We start from the raw sequence: 17472 nt of genomic DNA on the forward strand, positions 1-17472 counted from the left end.
GGACATACACAATGAAATCAAGAGTTCATAAGGCCTATCTGTCAGTTACATCTCCATAAATTATTTTAGCTCTGTAACACTAGAGGCAGGAGGAGGATAAATAACTTATAGGCAAAGCAAGAGCGAGTAATGCAATCTTCTAGCTGGACAGAAACGAGACCTTTAGCTGCAGTCTGTGGCATGAACTCCCACACTCAACCGCAGGATAATGGCAGGTAATCAGTGGTGCTATTCTGACACACAAACACTAGGAATACTCAAACGTTTGCGCCAAGCATCTTTCAATTTTCTCCCCATGCATTCCTGAAGATCTATTTGTGACAAAGAGAGTAAACATCCCTCTCCCAGCTTGGTGATGTCACAGCTGAGAGTGTAGGATGTTTACACACCTGGTCACACACACACAAAAACACAGCAGGACCTTTATGGCCCGCAGGTCGGACAAAGACTGTGGTTTAGCTGAGCTAGGAGGGCTTGGATCAGTGGATATATTGGGTGAATTCCTTCCTTCTACATGCTGACTGTCAGCAGTCTTTATTTGTTTATATTTTTTAGAATTTGTATCTTATATATACATTTTTAAATATGATAAAAACATATAATAAAAAAAAATAATTGATTATACCCGTGTCCAGTAAGGCTGGAAAAATAGATATTTCGATTCATCGTTTTTTTTGTTGTTGTTGTTGTTGTTTTTTTTAATGCGGTCACTTTAAAATCGATTCTCAAATGCCACGAATCGATTTTTCCCCATATTTATTTCCGTAAACATTGAACATAAGATTAACGTAAATCTAATTACTAGTCTTCTCCACTAGATGTCACTCTCTTATTTGCCTTGCGCAATGTTACAAAGGAGCGAGAGGCGCACCTGTCATTCATTAATTCATTCAGAGCTTAAATGGCGGCTTCCGGTGAGTTGTCGACGTTTGTAACGTTAATGCTGAGGTGAAACAGTAATACTACAAATCTGCGGAACCATTTGATGAGACATCACCCAGACGTTGCAACACCCCCACAGCCGACCAAAAATAGATCACAAGCGAATGCTTGCCTTGCATTATGATCATTGTAAAAACTTGAGCGCTCACAGTCAATAGACAGCGCAGGACTAATAATTAAAACCTAATAGCTTATATTGTAAACAGATTTCCTCAAATAAAAGTTAGTCCACATAAGTCAGCACGTTAAGGTATTGTTGTTCGTTACCACGGCAACTACTTGTGTCCAGGTATGAACGCCTTTATCGTGTATGAAAAGTAACTGCACACACAACGGACGGCAAAATTGCAAGAAAAGCTTGTCATGTACAGAACATTTCTGAAAATCATCCAATATCCTTTTTATGTTTTAGAATAAATATATCAAAATATCCATAAAAACTAATTTGTATAAAAAACTTCTCAGATACATTTTTTAGAATAAAGTTGCATCAAAATTGTATTGTATTTAACTTTGTATGCATTTGAAATATAGAGATGGGTTCTGTTTTAATGTACCCAAGTGTACCTAAAATAAAAAGAGTTAAATATACAGTTTTGTGACTCTTCATTTATTTTGAATTACCCACTTGTAAACTTATGTTCACTGTTCTTTTTTATAAATATAGTATTTGTATTAAATCTATATTCATTGAGTTGAATCGAATCGGAATCAAATTGAATTAGAGCATCTGAATCGATACCCAGCCCTAATGTCCAGTGGCATTACGTCTCTAATGCGTGTGACTGGCAAATAATCTACATTGTCAATAAAAAAGTACATTTTCTTTTAAAGAGAGCGCTAATGTACTTAACTTAAGTTTCATGTAGTGAGTTATTTCAACAGAGAGAATGAAAATGGTTGGTGAAGCATCTGAGTGACTGATGGGCAAAAAGATACATTTCTCACCCGGCCAATCATTGTTCTCCTGCCAGCACTGTGGCATATAACCATACATGGCTGTTTTTGGAGTCGGGCACATGCTGCTACGGCCACATTCATAAAATAAACAGAAGAAATGAATAAATACGACGTCTGGTTGTGCAGAGATAGGGGAAGCAGAGCGCTGCAAACATCCGACTGAAAGCCTTCACAAACCCTACACCCAGCTTCCAGTCAAGGATGTTTACAGCGCCCCCAGGCTGCCAAACACAACACAGCACCCTCTTCTCTTCATAGACGCTGAGGAATATTAAAAAAACGCTGATAAATTTTGACAGCTTGAAGCTCCTCTCTTTTCCACACCTGTCGTTTTGGAGGCTTGAGGTCATCCCGGGGGACGATATCAATGAGGAAATCAAACTGGTCAAACTTAGTGATGGCCATGGCGATGTCGTTCCTCTGGAAAACAGAAAAAAAGAAAAACGAAAGACTAAAACCACATGTAACAAATGCTCACAGGAATAGAGGCATTCCCAAAAAGGATGATGCTCATTGATTTGTATATAATATAATATTCACTGGCTACACCCGTTCTTGTTAACAGTGACAACATCTCACCCCACACTGCCTACTAGTGATATTTTCCACAGGATATTGGCTGCAAAGACCACCCATTGTCACCCCCCAGATCAGCAGCTATTTTTAGCACCATGATTAATATCTGGCGGTGAAGGGTCACATCCATGCAGTTGTTCCATTGACGACTGTTGTCGTGGCGACACAGATTGGCGTGATGCCTTCACAATGGAACTGTGGGCCAGCTGCAAGCTCACAGGCTGAGCGCTAATACAATCTACATATTAAAGAGACGCTCTAACATCATTACAGCTTTGTTCTGTGACAAAACCTGTTGCCGAACACCACGTCGGAAAAAGGTTATGTTGACATGGGCTGCTATAATGCAGACTATTAACTTTATTCAACGGTCTCCATGGAAATTATTCCATTCATAGTCATGTTTACTTGCTGTGTAACATATTCAGCTAACTTGAATCTGTTGCTTTCACATTTGAACTTATTTGGGTTTATAGATGTCCTTATTATTATTATCATCAACCAAAGCAAGGGTTCAGGACGCTGTTTGAAAGCCAAGGAAGACAAAAATCGGTTAATAAAAAGTAAGTGGGTCATGGGAGATGTACTTTTAGACTGTACGCTACAGTGGAACAGAGATAGGGCCTGGGGTGCTCGTGTGGGGGGGCTCTTCCCATAAACAGACAAGCTGTGTCACGACTCCAGCATTAGGAACCTTATTTTTCTTTGCCGTAATGGTTTGGAGAATTTAAGTGGAGAAAACACTAGAAGCGATGGCTAAAGGTGCGATCACATTAGCGAAATTTCATTTCACAGGCAAAAAAAAGGGTCAATAGTTCAGCGATGTATGAAGCACAGCTCTCTCAGCTTTCTGCTGGTGAAGAGGGCGAATTTGCGTGACCAACTTGAACAAGCAAAATCTAAAGCCGCGTTTCGACCGATATTACCCGGAACAATTTGTACCAGGAACTTTTTTTACAGGAACTTTTCCCCCCAGACCCGCTACTGTCTGCGTTTCCACTGCGGTCTAAAGTACCGTGAAGATTAGGCAAATTAGTCCAGGGATGTAGGACTGCACGCAACTGTTCCTCCCAGTCAGCGACGGACCGGAATCACTTTTACGCGATACTGTCAAGTATGTAACAAGTATGAAGGAGATGCGCGCAGCGCTGCTTTTGCTGGTTATGTATTGGTTTACTAAAGAGGTCATTAACAAAACTGCGTAAAGCTAGATTTAAAATAAGACAACGTATGTTATTATCAGCTATTACGGACATTGACCGTGAGATGGCTGAGACGAACGCGTGCCATCGGATAGAAAGAGCAAGACTGATATTTACTGAACGCAGAACGAACCTCGCAAAAGACTTTTAAAAATGCCAGTTGAAATAAAATGCTGCGTGAGCTCAACCAATCAGCATGTTCAGTGCCCAAGTCCCACCCCCGAAAGTTCCCGAACTTTGAAAAAGTACCACCTCGGGAGCAGGGCCATTTGGAGGGGGAAATATTTACCCGGAACTTCATTTAGACCCTGGTTCCTGCGGTCGAAACACACAGAGTACCACCCCAAAGTTGATAATTCAGCTGGGGAAAGTTCCTGCGGTGGAAACGCGGCTTAAGTGGGGAACTCCTGATCGCACAGATCACTATTGAACAATGCTAATTTTGAGCACCTCTTTAACTCCGGGACACATCAAGCCGCCGGGCTGTATTTGAGCGTCAGTCGGCTTAGTTTTTTCGGTGTGTTCTGCACGGTTGGCTCTAGTCGGACGCCGTCTGGGTTTTTTGGGATGATTCAGCATGTTGGTGAGAGAGAGAACTCGTGATTGGATGTACAGCTTAGTAAAGAATTCAGGACAGTAGCCCTACAGACAGAAGGCTGTTATAATTTTACGTCATCTTCGCTGAGCATTTGAATGCATAATATTTTCATAATAACATGAGCTGACTGGAATGAAGAAAGTGATCAGCATGATTGATATTCAAAAATGGTAAGCAAGCGCTGCTTTGTTTATGGTTTGTATATCTGCAGTCCTAGTTTCGGTTTCCCTTTTTGAATGATGAAAATAGACTATTGATCCCTGCGGATATAGACAGATATTTACTTGCACGCATGTGCTAGTTGACAGTTGCCTTTAGTCTCCTTTTGTTGTGTTTAAGCACAGCGTTTTGACCGAGGCGCAGACGACAATACAGTCAATTTTCATCACCGCTACTTTTTTGATGTCGACTTGGTGTGTCCGGGCTTAACATAACACTTCATATATTTGAAATATACTCACTGAAAATAAGATTTGTATTTTTTTTTTTGGACAGAGATAGTGAGTAGTAGTAGTATTTTAGTTTATTGCCATGTCAGCATCATCTGCTACTACATGACAGAGACATATTGAGCATTTAACCTCAATATCATAAATATAATATAATGAAAACAAACATTTTATAAAATTAAACAAACGTAGACAAAAAAAACCCTAATAAGTACATGTACAAAACAAGTACAATTCTATAAAAGATTATTTAAACGTACTCGTGCTAACAAAAGTTTTTCAGGGTTCATAAATAAGTCTTTAAAAAAGTTTGCCCTGATAAAAAGCATCGTCTCATTACATGAAAAATTGAGAAGTCCAAGAGTAGACAAAGATGGTGAAGGAGACAGGAAACAATAGGGGAAAATGGTGGGTGGGATCAGGAAACAACCCGAGCTAGACTTAAAGATACCATATTACGCCCTTTTACAAAATCCAATCTTGATTTAGTTTTTGGGCTCTACTAGAATAGGTTTTCATGCTTGATTGTTAAAAAAATGCATTATTTATCATATTTTCATTGCACAAAAGCACAATGTGCTCTGATTGGCTGAATCGGTGTGTTGTGATTGGTCAACAGCTTTGAGTGTGTTTGGGAAATGTCACGCCCCTTACCGTAACCCAGTTAAGATACAGGGTGGAGAAAACAGTGTCTCTTGGACATGACTCAATCAGGCCTTGTTTGCGAGTTTCAGGGAGTTCAGAAACAGTGACACTGATATAGAGAATAACTCCCTTTGGAGTGACTTTGCAGACATTTTTCATGCTTAAACAGCAAAATGACACACTAAAGAAAGTTGAAAACGTAAAAGAGAATAATATGTCCTCTTTAAATTGGAATTGAACTACATAACGGTCATTGGAAACATGGCTTAGTGAGCAGTGCTCTAAAGTACAGAGTGGCACTTTTGCAGAGGTGATCCATTCAAAGCAAGCTAAGGGTCATTTCCTGATCCCACCCACAATCTTCTCCCTATTGTTTCCCAGGAACAAACTAACAAAAAAGATAAGTAGAGGAGACTCTTTCAGCTGGCTAAGGTAAGGGGTCAAAGGGAAGTGGGGAATAGACATGATGACTGACCTGTAGTGTGCGCCGTTTGTTGTCCTCAGTGTGGATCCAGGCTCTGAGAGTGAGCTCTGTGATGAAGATCTGTGCCGCTTTGGCAAACAGCACCGGTGCCTCAGCACTGATCATCTACAGAAGGTTACCAAAGCAAATCAATAGAGGGGAGATAAAAGTATGACACATACAATCCTATCCAGACATTTACTACGCCCATGCCCTCCATGTTTCGTCCTGCCATCAGACAGGAGGACACACAGTGTCCTAAGAGGCTACGTCAAGACTTGACCCAGGGTCTTGCCCATGCCACTGCTCCTGAGCTCTTAATTGCCTTGGCTTTTCTCTCTTCCCACTCTAAGCTGAAGGTTATTTTAAGCATCTGGACACCACCCTGACCTGATGCCTGCTTCCCACGCAGCTAAGGCTGTGTGGGAAGATCATGTCCTGTGGCCTCTTCAACATCACTCACAATATCTTTGTACTGAACAACTGAGAAGTCTGTCTTCTTTAGGGCTAAACCAGCTCATTAAACTATCAAACAAACACACCAACCTTTATGTCTAATCGTTCTTATATCTCTCGCTCTATGATACTGCACTAAAAGGGCATCAGTGTGTATTACCGCCACTTAATACTTGGCTCACATCACTCTTGAGATGACCTCGCTCTTTCGGCGGTGCTGATGCCATGTTCTAATTTGTACTTGAAAGTTTGTTTATTTGCATGTTGCGTTGTTAAAGCATCTGGCAAAAAAAAGTTAATATCGGAGGTGATACATGGAACTGAGGTTGTTATGAGAGAAGTTCTTTCTTTTTAGTTCTTGGAAAACGTCTATTCGGTGTTTACACAATACTCAATATCAGGCCGATTCACAGTAAATGACTCCGTTGGATCAAATAATTTCTCTTCACACAATGAAGTGCTCTGAAAATAGGAGATTGCTGTTTTTGTAGTGGTTCAAATTGGGCCACACCGCAGGCGAAGCCACTGAAAATATTAACTTTGCTTTTGGAGAAGACCACAAAAACATTCAATTTTGATTTAAAGCCTCAAAAATCAAATAAGAGACCCAAACTTGTAACCCATCTTTGCTTGGGTGATGTGGGAGGTTGCCAGAGCATTGTCAAGAAGTCGCTAGCACATTGATATATGGTTGGCTAGTGTCTTCTTTCAAGGTGACTGCTGGGTCATTCTAGGTGGAATAAGCAAAAAGATCCCAAAGTAGTGATGCACTGACATGATAACAGTTTCTGTCAATGAATGTAACCCATTTCCGCCAAAACTGAAATTCAGTAATATTTGTTTCTATAACTATCCCAAAGGGTTCCTTGAAATGCCTCAGAGCTCTGCATTAAAGTCTCTGGGATTTTTTTGGCTGTCTTATTTTGGCAGGCAAGTCAGGTCGCTAAAGACACAAGAAACCTCTGCTACATGATTTGATGTATCATTCATGTCTGTGAAACAAAGAGTGCAAAACATGCAGAACATCAATACTTAAGGCCAAGAATTTGAACAAACCTAGAGGAGTAACAGTAAAAGTGAGGCTTGCCATAGCAAACTCCACTAATTATTGACGCAACTGGCCACTTGACGTACAGCCGACAAACACCGGGCTGCCACTGTCTCTAGAATGAAAGACAGGAAGTGTGCTGACATCAGCTTAGATTGTGTTGATTCAGCTCGCCTGCTCTTACCTTCACATCCTCATCCAGTTTCATAATTTTCTTGATGCGAGCAAGAGGAAGCTCTTGCACACGGAAATCCTTCTGAAACAGTGCGAAAGTGCATTAGAGGAGAACTTGCTAGAGCATTAGTAATTGTTAAGTGGTAGACTCTTGTTGAGTTACTACATAGTTGGCTAACTTGGCTGCAAAGAGCAGTGTTTATACTGTGTGTGAGTGAGAATAAAGAAAAAAAAGCTAGGAGAAGCACATACCACGGTAAGATTCCTGATTTCTTCCATCACTCTGGGCCAAAAGGTCTGTAGGCTCTGCTGGGCATCGCTCCCGCCCGCTCCAAACGAGTCTGCCGACATCTCCAGATCTGCTAGGAGTTGAAGAGGGAGAGAAAACAAGGCAAGTCAGGTTTAACGTTCACATACAAGCAATCTTTTTGAGCTCTGAGATAATAAACCACATTATACACCGTTCAGTTGGAGAAGTCTGAATAATTTTGTGTGATAGCCGTGCGTCACTACAGTCAAATGCAATTGATGATGGGGCGATTCGTCAACTCAGCCGTGTGTAAACCAAGCCAGGAATCCATTTGTGAAAAACCTGGAGAACCAAGTCCTACTCCGTGCCTGTGGCCTGAAGCCTGGAGTGCACATCTGGATACCCAAATAGCTTTGGAGCCGGACCAAATGTGCCGATCTGACAGTACTGCCCGGCACTGACGCAACGGAGACAATCCAAACACAAACTAACACAAACCAAAAATGCAAGAGGAGCAAAGCTGGCAGGTTACTATGGCATGTGAGGAATTCTGCAGGCAGCCTGCCTGAGCTTGTGCTGCCACTGACGCTACAAAGCATCTCTCTCTTTCTCTGGAAGACAACACAGGGCTTGAAATAGCAGGGTGGGGTGCCACAGGAGCAGGAGCGAGGCAGTAAAAAAGTACTCGGACTCGTGCAGTTCAGCCATAATCCAATAACAAGACAAACTGCCAAGGGCTTAATGGAGGGGGGAGCAGTCGGACTGCTGAGCAGCCTCACTATGTAGGTCAAACTGAGGAGCAACACAGTAAAACGTGCGTGATCACTGGCGATAAGCGCTGACCTGCTTTTATCTCTTATTCCTCTTACGTATATCGAAGCATTAGGATGGTTACGATCGCAAAAGAATCATGTTTAGCGTCAGTCTTTATTTGCCTTCAAAATAATGATGATCATCAGTGGCATTAGACAAGGTGAAATCAATGAGTCATGTGACTCCGCTGTCAATAAGCTCTAGACTCATTTCAGGCTTCACTGAAGCCATCAACTGTCAATCAAATTTATAAGCATGCATATAACAAGAAAAAGCATCTCTGCTGCCGGGAAGCAACTGCATCAGGTGTCGATCTTGTGATGGTCTTCTGCTGTACATCTGCGGGTGCTGATGAGCCAGCGCCGGCCTGATAAGAAATGATAATTTAACATCTCAAGTAAGACCATTAAGAAAACTAGCTGGCTAATTAGCAGGCGATAACAGTGGCAATTACTGTCACGGACCTGGGAAATTGTGAGGCAAATTAAATGAGATAACACTCCATTAAAGGAGACATAAATAGGTTAAATCAAAGCTCGCCTAGACCAGCTGCTTGAGTGGGAGCTATTTTTGACTCTTTTAACCAGATTGAGAGACACAACCTGAGATGGGAAGAGCGAGATCTCTGACTCTGTTGTGGGTAGAACGCTTGTTTTATGAGGTTAGAATGATTTGTATTGTGTTAAAGCAAAAAAATGGGGACACTTAAAGGGATAGTTCACCCAAAAATGAAAATTCTGTCTAACAATCGCTTCACTGTATCCAGCCTGTTAATATTTTTAAACCTCAAAAAGGTCCTAACATAAAAAAATAAAAAAAGTATTTCCTTTTTATGGACAGTTATTTGTCATTTACCCAGGTAAAGGGATTGTTCACCCAAAAATGAAAATGTACTCACCCTCAAGTTGTTCAAAACCTGTATAACTTTGTTCTTTGTTCTGTTTAACACAAATGAAGATGTGAATGATAATATGAATGACTTCCATATTATTTTTTTTCCTACTAAGGAAGTCAATGGTGCCCCAAAGCGGCCTGGTTACAAACTTTCTTCAAAATATCTTCCTTTGTGTTCAGCAGAACAAACAAAAATTATACAGGTTTGGAACAACTTGAGGGTGAGTACGATTTCATTTTTGGGTGAACAATCCCTTTACCTGGGTAAATGACAAATAACTGTCCATAAAAAGGAAAAAAAAATTTTTTTTTAAATGTTAGGACCGTTGATGTTTTAAAATATTAACAGGCTGGATACAGTGAAGCGATTGTTAAAATATTAAAGAAATAATAAATAAAAAATTACAGAACTTAACAAGGTTTTAATTTCAAGAGGTTTTTTTGTATCACCATCATCATTCAGAAATTAGAAACATGCTAATCATAGATGTGCATTTAAATAATTGTATGTATTTTAGGGCTGTCAAAATATTAATCGCATCCAAAATAAAAGTTTGTGTTTACATAATATATGTGTGTGTACTCTGTTAATTATTATTTATATATAAATACACACACCTTCCTGTATATATTTAAGAAATATTTGCATGTATATAATCTATAATATATATGAATATAAATGTTTTATCTATAAAAATAATATTTTTTTCTTAAATATATACATGCTTGTGTGTGTATTTATATATAAATAATAATTAACAGAGTACACACACATATATTATGTAAACACAAACTTTTATTTTGGATGCGATTAATTGCGATTAATCTTTTGACAGCCCTAATGTATCTTAATGTATTTTTAAATATATTAAAATACGAATAAAATAAATAAATAAGTAAAGGTGTCATGTCATTGACCCAACCGCAACCGTAATGGAACATAATCACAAAGTAATTCATACGAACTTCAGACTTGTAGGCGGAAACAAAAAGTGCACGTGCAACTCTTAGTCACGATCGTCCTTCAGCAAGCCCGAACGCAACGGTGGTGTTGGATTTCTCCTGACCTGTTCGGTTGCCTCGCCGGCAATGACCGCTGGTGCTGTGTGTCTCAGAAAGTCAATGCCGTTAGCAGAGGCTGAATCAGCAAGAACATCACTGCCAGCCCGGCTTTCGTCATGCAGAAAGACTGCAGCAAATGAACGCTCAAACATTTCAATGTGATCAAGGATGAGGGGGTTCTCAAAGATTTGAGATATCACAAATCGCCCCCTTGATGAGAGGATGAGTTGAGCTGGTTGTGCGGCAGATATTTAAAGGTAAGAGAAAGTGTGGCCTGAAGCCTCCAAGGAGGAGAGAACACAAATACGACAGAATAACTTCACATAGGCCTACAGTTACTCCCGGCAGGACAAATAGCCTACCTTTCATATATACAGTTTGGGCTGCATCTTAAAAGGCAGATAAAAATGTCTCGTTCTGGAGAGATTCAAATCAGCTAAAGACAAGGTTATGGATGCCAGTCCAGGCCTGTTGTGTTGACTTGAGATCTAAGATACCTTCAGACATTGGCGCTCACCTCTAAAGTGAGCCTAATTTTAACAGCCAGGACTTAAAAAGCTACTAAACAGTCGACTTTATTTCAACGTCTGCTTTTTTGTTTGACAAGACCAAATCAAACTTAACCCCTGAACCGCTTACATTTGAGAAGAATTTTGTGTCTCGTTTTTGCTCACATTCCTCATCTCCAGCATGCCTCCCCTAGACGGATTAGGAAAACCAAAACTAAATGCATACCAATTTCAAACAATGCATGCACATAGAAGAAATTCAATCTTATCTGATATTGGAGCATTCCAGAGGGCAAAAAAAAAACCTCATGAAGGAAAATAATGGAAAGAGGAAGATATGCGAGATGAAAGAATTCAGAGCTTTTAAATGCATTTAAATGAACCAAATTAAAGTAACAAATGTATTTATTTATTGCAAAGGTAAATTATCCTCTTATATTTCAAATCTTTTACATAAATAGTTATTGCACTAGATCTGGTTCTCATATTCGGCTAAAAGTCCCAAGGGTATTGTCAGAATTTGGTAACTGTGCTTTTTCTTGTTATGCTCCTTGGACTCGGAATAAATAGTTAATCTAGATGCACTACCACCTTTGAGCATTTTTAGATGCATCTTGCACAAAGTTTTAAAGGACACTTGTTTTTCTTGATTTTGATTTTATTTATCAATTTTGAACAAGTAATTTGTGGCATGGTCTCTCTGGAAAAAGAGATGGCAATATCTCAATGGGATTCTCCTGGTTAAATAAAGGATAAATAAAATAAAAGTCAGTCGGGTTTTCCTCAAACAATTTGACAGTGACTGGGTTTCGCCCAGCATGTATTTGTTAAGTTTGTATTGCCATAAAAGCATCTTTACCTGCATTTTCATGGCAAGATCAATGTATTTTACAAGAAACAAATAATAGTAACATATAATATTTTTCATTTAAATACTTGATGAGAAAATTAAGATAATTCCTGGTGAAACGATTTTGAAAACATCCATTAGAGAACTTTCTGAGTAAAACGTTGCATTTCCCAGCATGTTTTAATCGGATTACAATTGGTGTGATGTGGATTTAATCGTTCAAATACTCTCATCACATATTGTGTTATGTATAGTCCTAGCTCAGCTACGTAAAAAAACAGCTTATAACTGCATATGTGTAACTTATTGACAACACTTTTTAGAACGCATTACGCCTTGAATTAGCTTAGCTCAACTATGCAAAAACCTGCTTATAACATGCATACGTATTTACCGACAACTCTTTTTTTTTATTACGTATAAGTCGTACAAGTCCCTGAGTCAAAACCAGCCTCATTAACTAAAATTACAGCACACAGACAATGTTTTCTGTGATCATACTGAAAGGTCACATTTCTAAAGCTACATTCTGGACTTATTAACTACACAAACATTCACTCAGAAAGACCAGCTGGTATAAAAAAAACCCCACAAAGCCTGCTGCGGGTACTGGTTAATCATCAACTCGGAGACAACAAAATGCACCCAGGCACCCGGCAATGAATTACAAATTAACCGACAAATAGCTGTTCTTGTTTGGAGTAAAAAAAACACAGGGGCTGGACAATAACGCCACTCTGATCTCACGGATCAATCATTCAAAAGTTGCCCTTGGTTCGGCCTCGCGTCGACTCTAGGAAGCCGTCCCTGAACTCTCAAGGTCATTTGGCAGTAATGAAAAAGGGAGAAAAAAACACAGTCCAGGGGGAGGGAGTGAGGGATATACTATAGCACAGAAAGAAAGAGAACGGAGACTGGTTTTTCAACTTTCACTGCAGCAATTTGGCGACCCTAGTGTGTGCAATGATGGCGTCCCTAGAGAAGCGTGATGGTGAATGGCCCCCTCTTGTCTGTGCGCCCCTGAGGGATGCACTGTCCTCTTGGTCTCACACTCTCCCTGCTGACAGATCGACTGCGGGAGCCGCTCTCACATTCCTGTGACCTTCATCCACCGATGGGCCCGTTAGCTACGGCAAGGTGCGACGACGTGCCGACGCAAGCACCAGAAACCCAGCTGTAAACTTTAAAGGTTCGGCACTGACATTTCAAAACAACCTAAAGTGCGAAGCTCCGGGAACGTGCAAAAACGTTAGTCAGGTGTGACATTTTACCCTTGAACATTTATGCAATCTGGTGCAGTAAGGAGCTAAAATGATAAAGTCTTAACCGAACACATCACGCTGAGACCAAAGCTCTACCTAGAGTTATTTTTAGTAACTCCTTTCCCCAGAAGGACCATAATACCATCACTAATGGAAACTTTCTAGCGCTCAAGCGGAAAAAAGAGACTTTAATCCGACTGTATTCTGTAACTAGGCATCGTGGGAGGACAACCGCCAGTACACGATGAACTAAGGGGGGCGAAGAGTCCCCACATAAACCCCGATCCATGTTGGAGACCACATCAATACGGTCCTCTGCTCTTTCTCACTGTCACGAAAGTGTAAACAAGACACTGGGCCTTGAAAGGTGAACTAGCGGTCCTAGGATCATCATGTCTATCTGTATCTCTAAGCATCACAGATGTAGCGGAGATACTCGACGGCAGGGGACACTTCAAGAAGTCCGAAGTAAACCTGAACAAGATGAACTTGCAATCAAAGAACACGGCGTTAAAAAGTTTGCATGCAAAAACTGTGACATTTCCAGCTAGTTACTGTTTACATCATGTCAAACATTAGTAGTCATCAGAAAATGAACAGGAGGGAAAACACAAAGAAGTACACTCAGATTTCAAGCAAGGGGAAAAGTAGAGGACGAAAGGAGGAGGAGAAAAGCGCAGCGGAGGACAGAGGAAGCATCCCATTACTGCAGCGAGAGAGAGAGAGAGAGAGATAGAGAGAGAGAGCTTTACTGTCTGATTGCAGTCGCAAGTCATACTTACCCTTCATATGCCATCTCGAAAGTCTCCATAAGTGTCTTTATTCCACAGGCTCTGTCCCAAGAGGAGACAAAAGGCTGTGTGGGATAGGCGATCCACCGCTGTGTTCAAAGCCCCGAGTCGAGGGGAGCGAAATCACCTACCACCCCCCCCTTTTTTCAACCCCTCCCCCTTCAACTAGCCCATCTTCTTCAGCCGCCACCCCCTTCCCCCCTTTCCCAAACACACAACCCCCTCCCATTCCTCCCCTGTCCGAGTCCCCTGAAGCCGCCTGGAGCCTGGAGTTGGCCTCTGCCTGGCAACCCTACTGTTTGTCTTTCAGCTGACCCCTGGCTCTGCGAGTGACCGGAAAAACAGCCGAGAAAGTGAGGGAGAGGTGGCGAAAAAGGGAAGGATGAAAAGAAACAAAAAGTGTGAGAGCAATACAGAACAAGTCGGGACAAAAAAATCTCCTGACTGCTTTCCCTTTAACACTCGAGTGTAATCAATCTAGCTTGCTAAACGATACCCTCGGCCCGCCTATCGCTCCAATCCCACCCTCCTGATGGATTCTTCAAATGAGCCCGAGTCGGTCTCTCCCGTTATTGGACGAACCAGCCGTCTTTAGGCAGTGTCATTCCCCTCCTCCCTGCTGACCCTCTCCACTCCGCCCCCTTTCACAGACACTCAACTTCCTGTTTTAAGTTACCTTGAGCAGCAGGATAGGGGTCAGGGAACGAAAAGAACGAGAGAGAAAAAAAACCACCAGACAAAAGCGGCAGAAAGTTGTACAAAGGACGCGGAGAGAGCGGACGACGCCTCGGTTAGCAAGCCTTGGCCATTCTGTGCCCTGCAGACGGTCTTCTGTACTGTGGCTGGACGGAGCTGGACCGAACAACTGACTTCTCAAACAACTGTCCCTTGCTTATTTACAATGTCAAACTAAATGTCTCTAAAGCCCGCCCCTCGGAGGAGCGGAGTGGCTGGGCGGGCGATGATGCAAACGAGCCTATGAACAGCGATTGGCTCATTGCGGTCTCAAAGAGGATGCCGCATGCTGTAGCCGCATGATTTAAAGTGGAAAGTCACTCGGGTCAGACTTGCAGTCTCATTTGAGTGCAGGGACATGCATGCAATGCAGCACATACAACCTAAACTCAACGTTCAGAACGTCATAAATAAATATAAAGTTGACCGGAAGGGCCATGTTAAATGGTTAAGTGTAACCATACAGCACAAACTCAACAAATGAACAAAATTATGCAAGCTATTGCAATCACTTATTTGTTAACTTTTTATTTTGGTAATTCCAACACGACTAACGGTGAAGAAAAACAAGACAATGGTCACATTTACGGTGTTTTTCAGAGTGTGAAATAAATAAAAAAAGAGCAAAAGATCTCCTCTGTGCATCAAATATTGTTTATGTGGATTCACCACTTTGACTGACAGAAAGATGCTTGGTTTGAAAGTTCTGTGAGCCGTGCTTTACATTTTTAATAAAGGACTTTTTTTTTTGTCTGTGAAATGTGACCGCACCTTAACTTGCGGTTCTTTTGCATTGTACAGCATCACTTGTCTCTATTTCCAGAAACATCATGTTCCCACATGCAAACCAGCCCACACAACCTCCAGTTAACCAAACCCTTGCCTCTTTTAATTACGTGAGAGATGAAAATCAAAATGTGGGCTAACCTTCACACTGTAAAGATGTAAAGCAGCAGCACACTCCTTCCAATGCATTGTTGTTGTTGAAATACATGCAGGTAAATTATTTACAGCAACAGTGTTGTAAGATTATGGCATCAGTTACCATGAATGCCATTATGATTCTTGTAAAATCAAGGTCAATAAGCAATGATTTTGCTTGTATGGCTGCTTGAAAGGCTCACTGATGAATCACTTGTAATGTAAATAGTGAGTTCTTGTGCTATGAATTGACCTCCATTTAACCTGGTACATTACAAACACGTAATTTACGTCTTAAGTTACAGCCATTGCTAAATATCATAATTAAGGCGTTCGTATTTTATTTGTATATTCTCATTCAGTAGAGGAACAATTAAAAGCGTATTTATATCTGCACTATACGATAACACCACCACTCTGCAAAATGAAAATAAACGAATTCCATCACGAATAAATCATATGCACAGAAAATAGCATTTCTTCCACCTTTGATAAATGGTAATATACAGTACATAGCTAGAAATAACATTTCCCTGACGAAGTCGACAAAGCATTTGCAGGCTAGCGGGAGACATGCTAACCGAAACCATGCAAACAATCAGTATGTGTGTGTTTAGCATTGTTATGGATGAAACCTATAATGACGGATATCATTTTTATTGTGAGGCTGATTTACATCTTCAAACATATACAGTGGATAACACTGTACGAACAGATAATGACTATAAAAAGAGCTGCATAAATCTGTAGGAGACAGTGCTTGCTAGGTTAGCAGGCCGCAACGACTGTGATTCTCGTCAAATTAGTAGAAGTGAAATAATGATGATTTCGGAAGGCTTTGAGCGAGTTTTCCTAAAATATTTGTAAAGCGGTGTAAAGACAGTCTAACCAATAAAGACTACGTTTGGATCTGTCCTTCAGACCAATCAAACCTCGGACTAGATTCCACCAATCAAGGTTTCTAGGGGTTCTGGTAGTTAAGAAACTGCCACCATTTAGGCTCAAAATGAACCAGTGAGCCAATAGAAGTAATTTACGCTAGAGAGCCAAAATGGCGACCAATGTCCAACAGTTTCCTGACCGCCTCCATTCCCCTCTACTAGCCACCAATAAGCGCTTCAGAGAGCGAGGAGGGAAATGGCGCCTATGTTCATCCTCCAAAACAATCGTCCATTGGATGAAAACTTTTATTGGACCACGAGCTCAAAACGACACCCGCTTTATAGAAACTGAACGGTAGATAGCAAGCGAAGAGAAACGCAGCAAAGTCTTTAATTTTTATACTCACTTTAGGCGATGAAATCGTAGTGTAGTCCGGTTCGACGTAATATTTAATTTATTTCAGGCTGTTACAGCAACCAAGATGGCCGACGATTTGACAACTTTTTTTTAAACCGGAAGAAGTGCTACGTTTGCCGTGACGTACTCGCCGTTGGCGCCATTGAATGTTCCTCAGTTCAGCATCCCATGTATGCGTTTGGGTTGAATAGAACCGTAATTAAAGCTGCTGCCCATTTAATTGTTGGCATTTCTCCCGATTGTCTCATCGGAATCAAAAGAAAAAGAGCTTCCTCTCTCATTGGAATCAAAAGAAAAAGAGCTTCCTCTCTTTTTCATTCTGAACCAGTAAAAAAAACAAATATATATGTGTGTATGTATAGGCCAATATATGCAAACAAACATGACAAATGTAATATTTATAGGGGAAAATACCCTTGTACTAACAAAACAGTTAAAAATCTATCTTTCTTATAAATCTTAATTATAACTGAATCCAGTTTTGTATTTAGCTGTTCACACAAAATTATTAATGTTATGTGATGTTTGAAGACAGAATTGACAAAAATTACTTGTATTAAACAAGGGTTTGGC

The 17472-nt window shown here is 40.7% G+C and overlaps 2 protein-coding genes across 35 annotated transcripts in view; one reads left to right on the forward strand and one right to left on the reverse strand.

Annotated features, from left to right (window-relative positions):
* The window catches only part of nfyc (nuclear transcription factor Y, gamma), a 30730-nt gene extending 13723 nt beyond the window's left edge, over window positions 1-17007 (reverse strand). For 3 of the 34 annotated variants that reach the window (XM_079829275.1, XM_079829263.1, XM_079829284.1), the window contains exons 1-5: window positions 16889-17007; window positions 7766-7875; window positions 7524-7592; window positions 5848-5961; window positions 2227-2322 (exon numbers count right to left, since the gene is read on the reverse strand). In XM_079829275.1, the coding sequence (XP_079685401.1) occupies window positions 2227-2322; window positions 5848-5961; window positions 7524-7592; window positions 7766-7864 (378 nt within the window). In that variant the 5' untranslated portion in view covers window positions 7865-7875; window positions 16889-17007. Of the gene's footprint in view, window positions 1-2226; window positions 2323-5847; window positions 5962-7523; window positions 7596-7765; window positions 7876-7974; window positions 8480-13935; window positions 14880-16888 lie in introns of those variants that run through there. The other 31 variants (XM_079829271.1, XM_079829259.1, XM_079829280.1 and 28 more) reach the window with 22 other exon arrangements.
* The window catches only part of LOC307133915 (counting factor associated protein D-like), a 536798-nt gene that overhangs the window by 403601 nt on the left and 115725 nt on the right, over window positions 1-17472 (forward strand). The gene's annotated exons all lie outside the window — the stretch shown is intronic.

Source organism: Gobio gobio, assembly GCF_949357685.1.
Source record: "Gobio gobio genome assembly, chromosome: 11".
NCBI classification, from domain to species: domain Eukaryota; kingdom Metazoa; phylum Chordata; class Actinopteri; order Cypriniformes; family Gobionidae; genus Gobio; species Gobio gobio.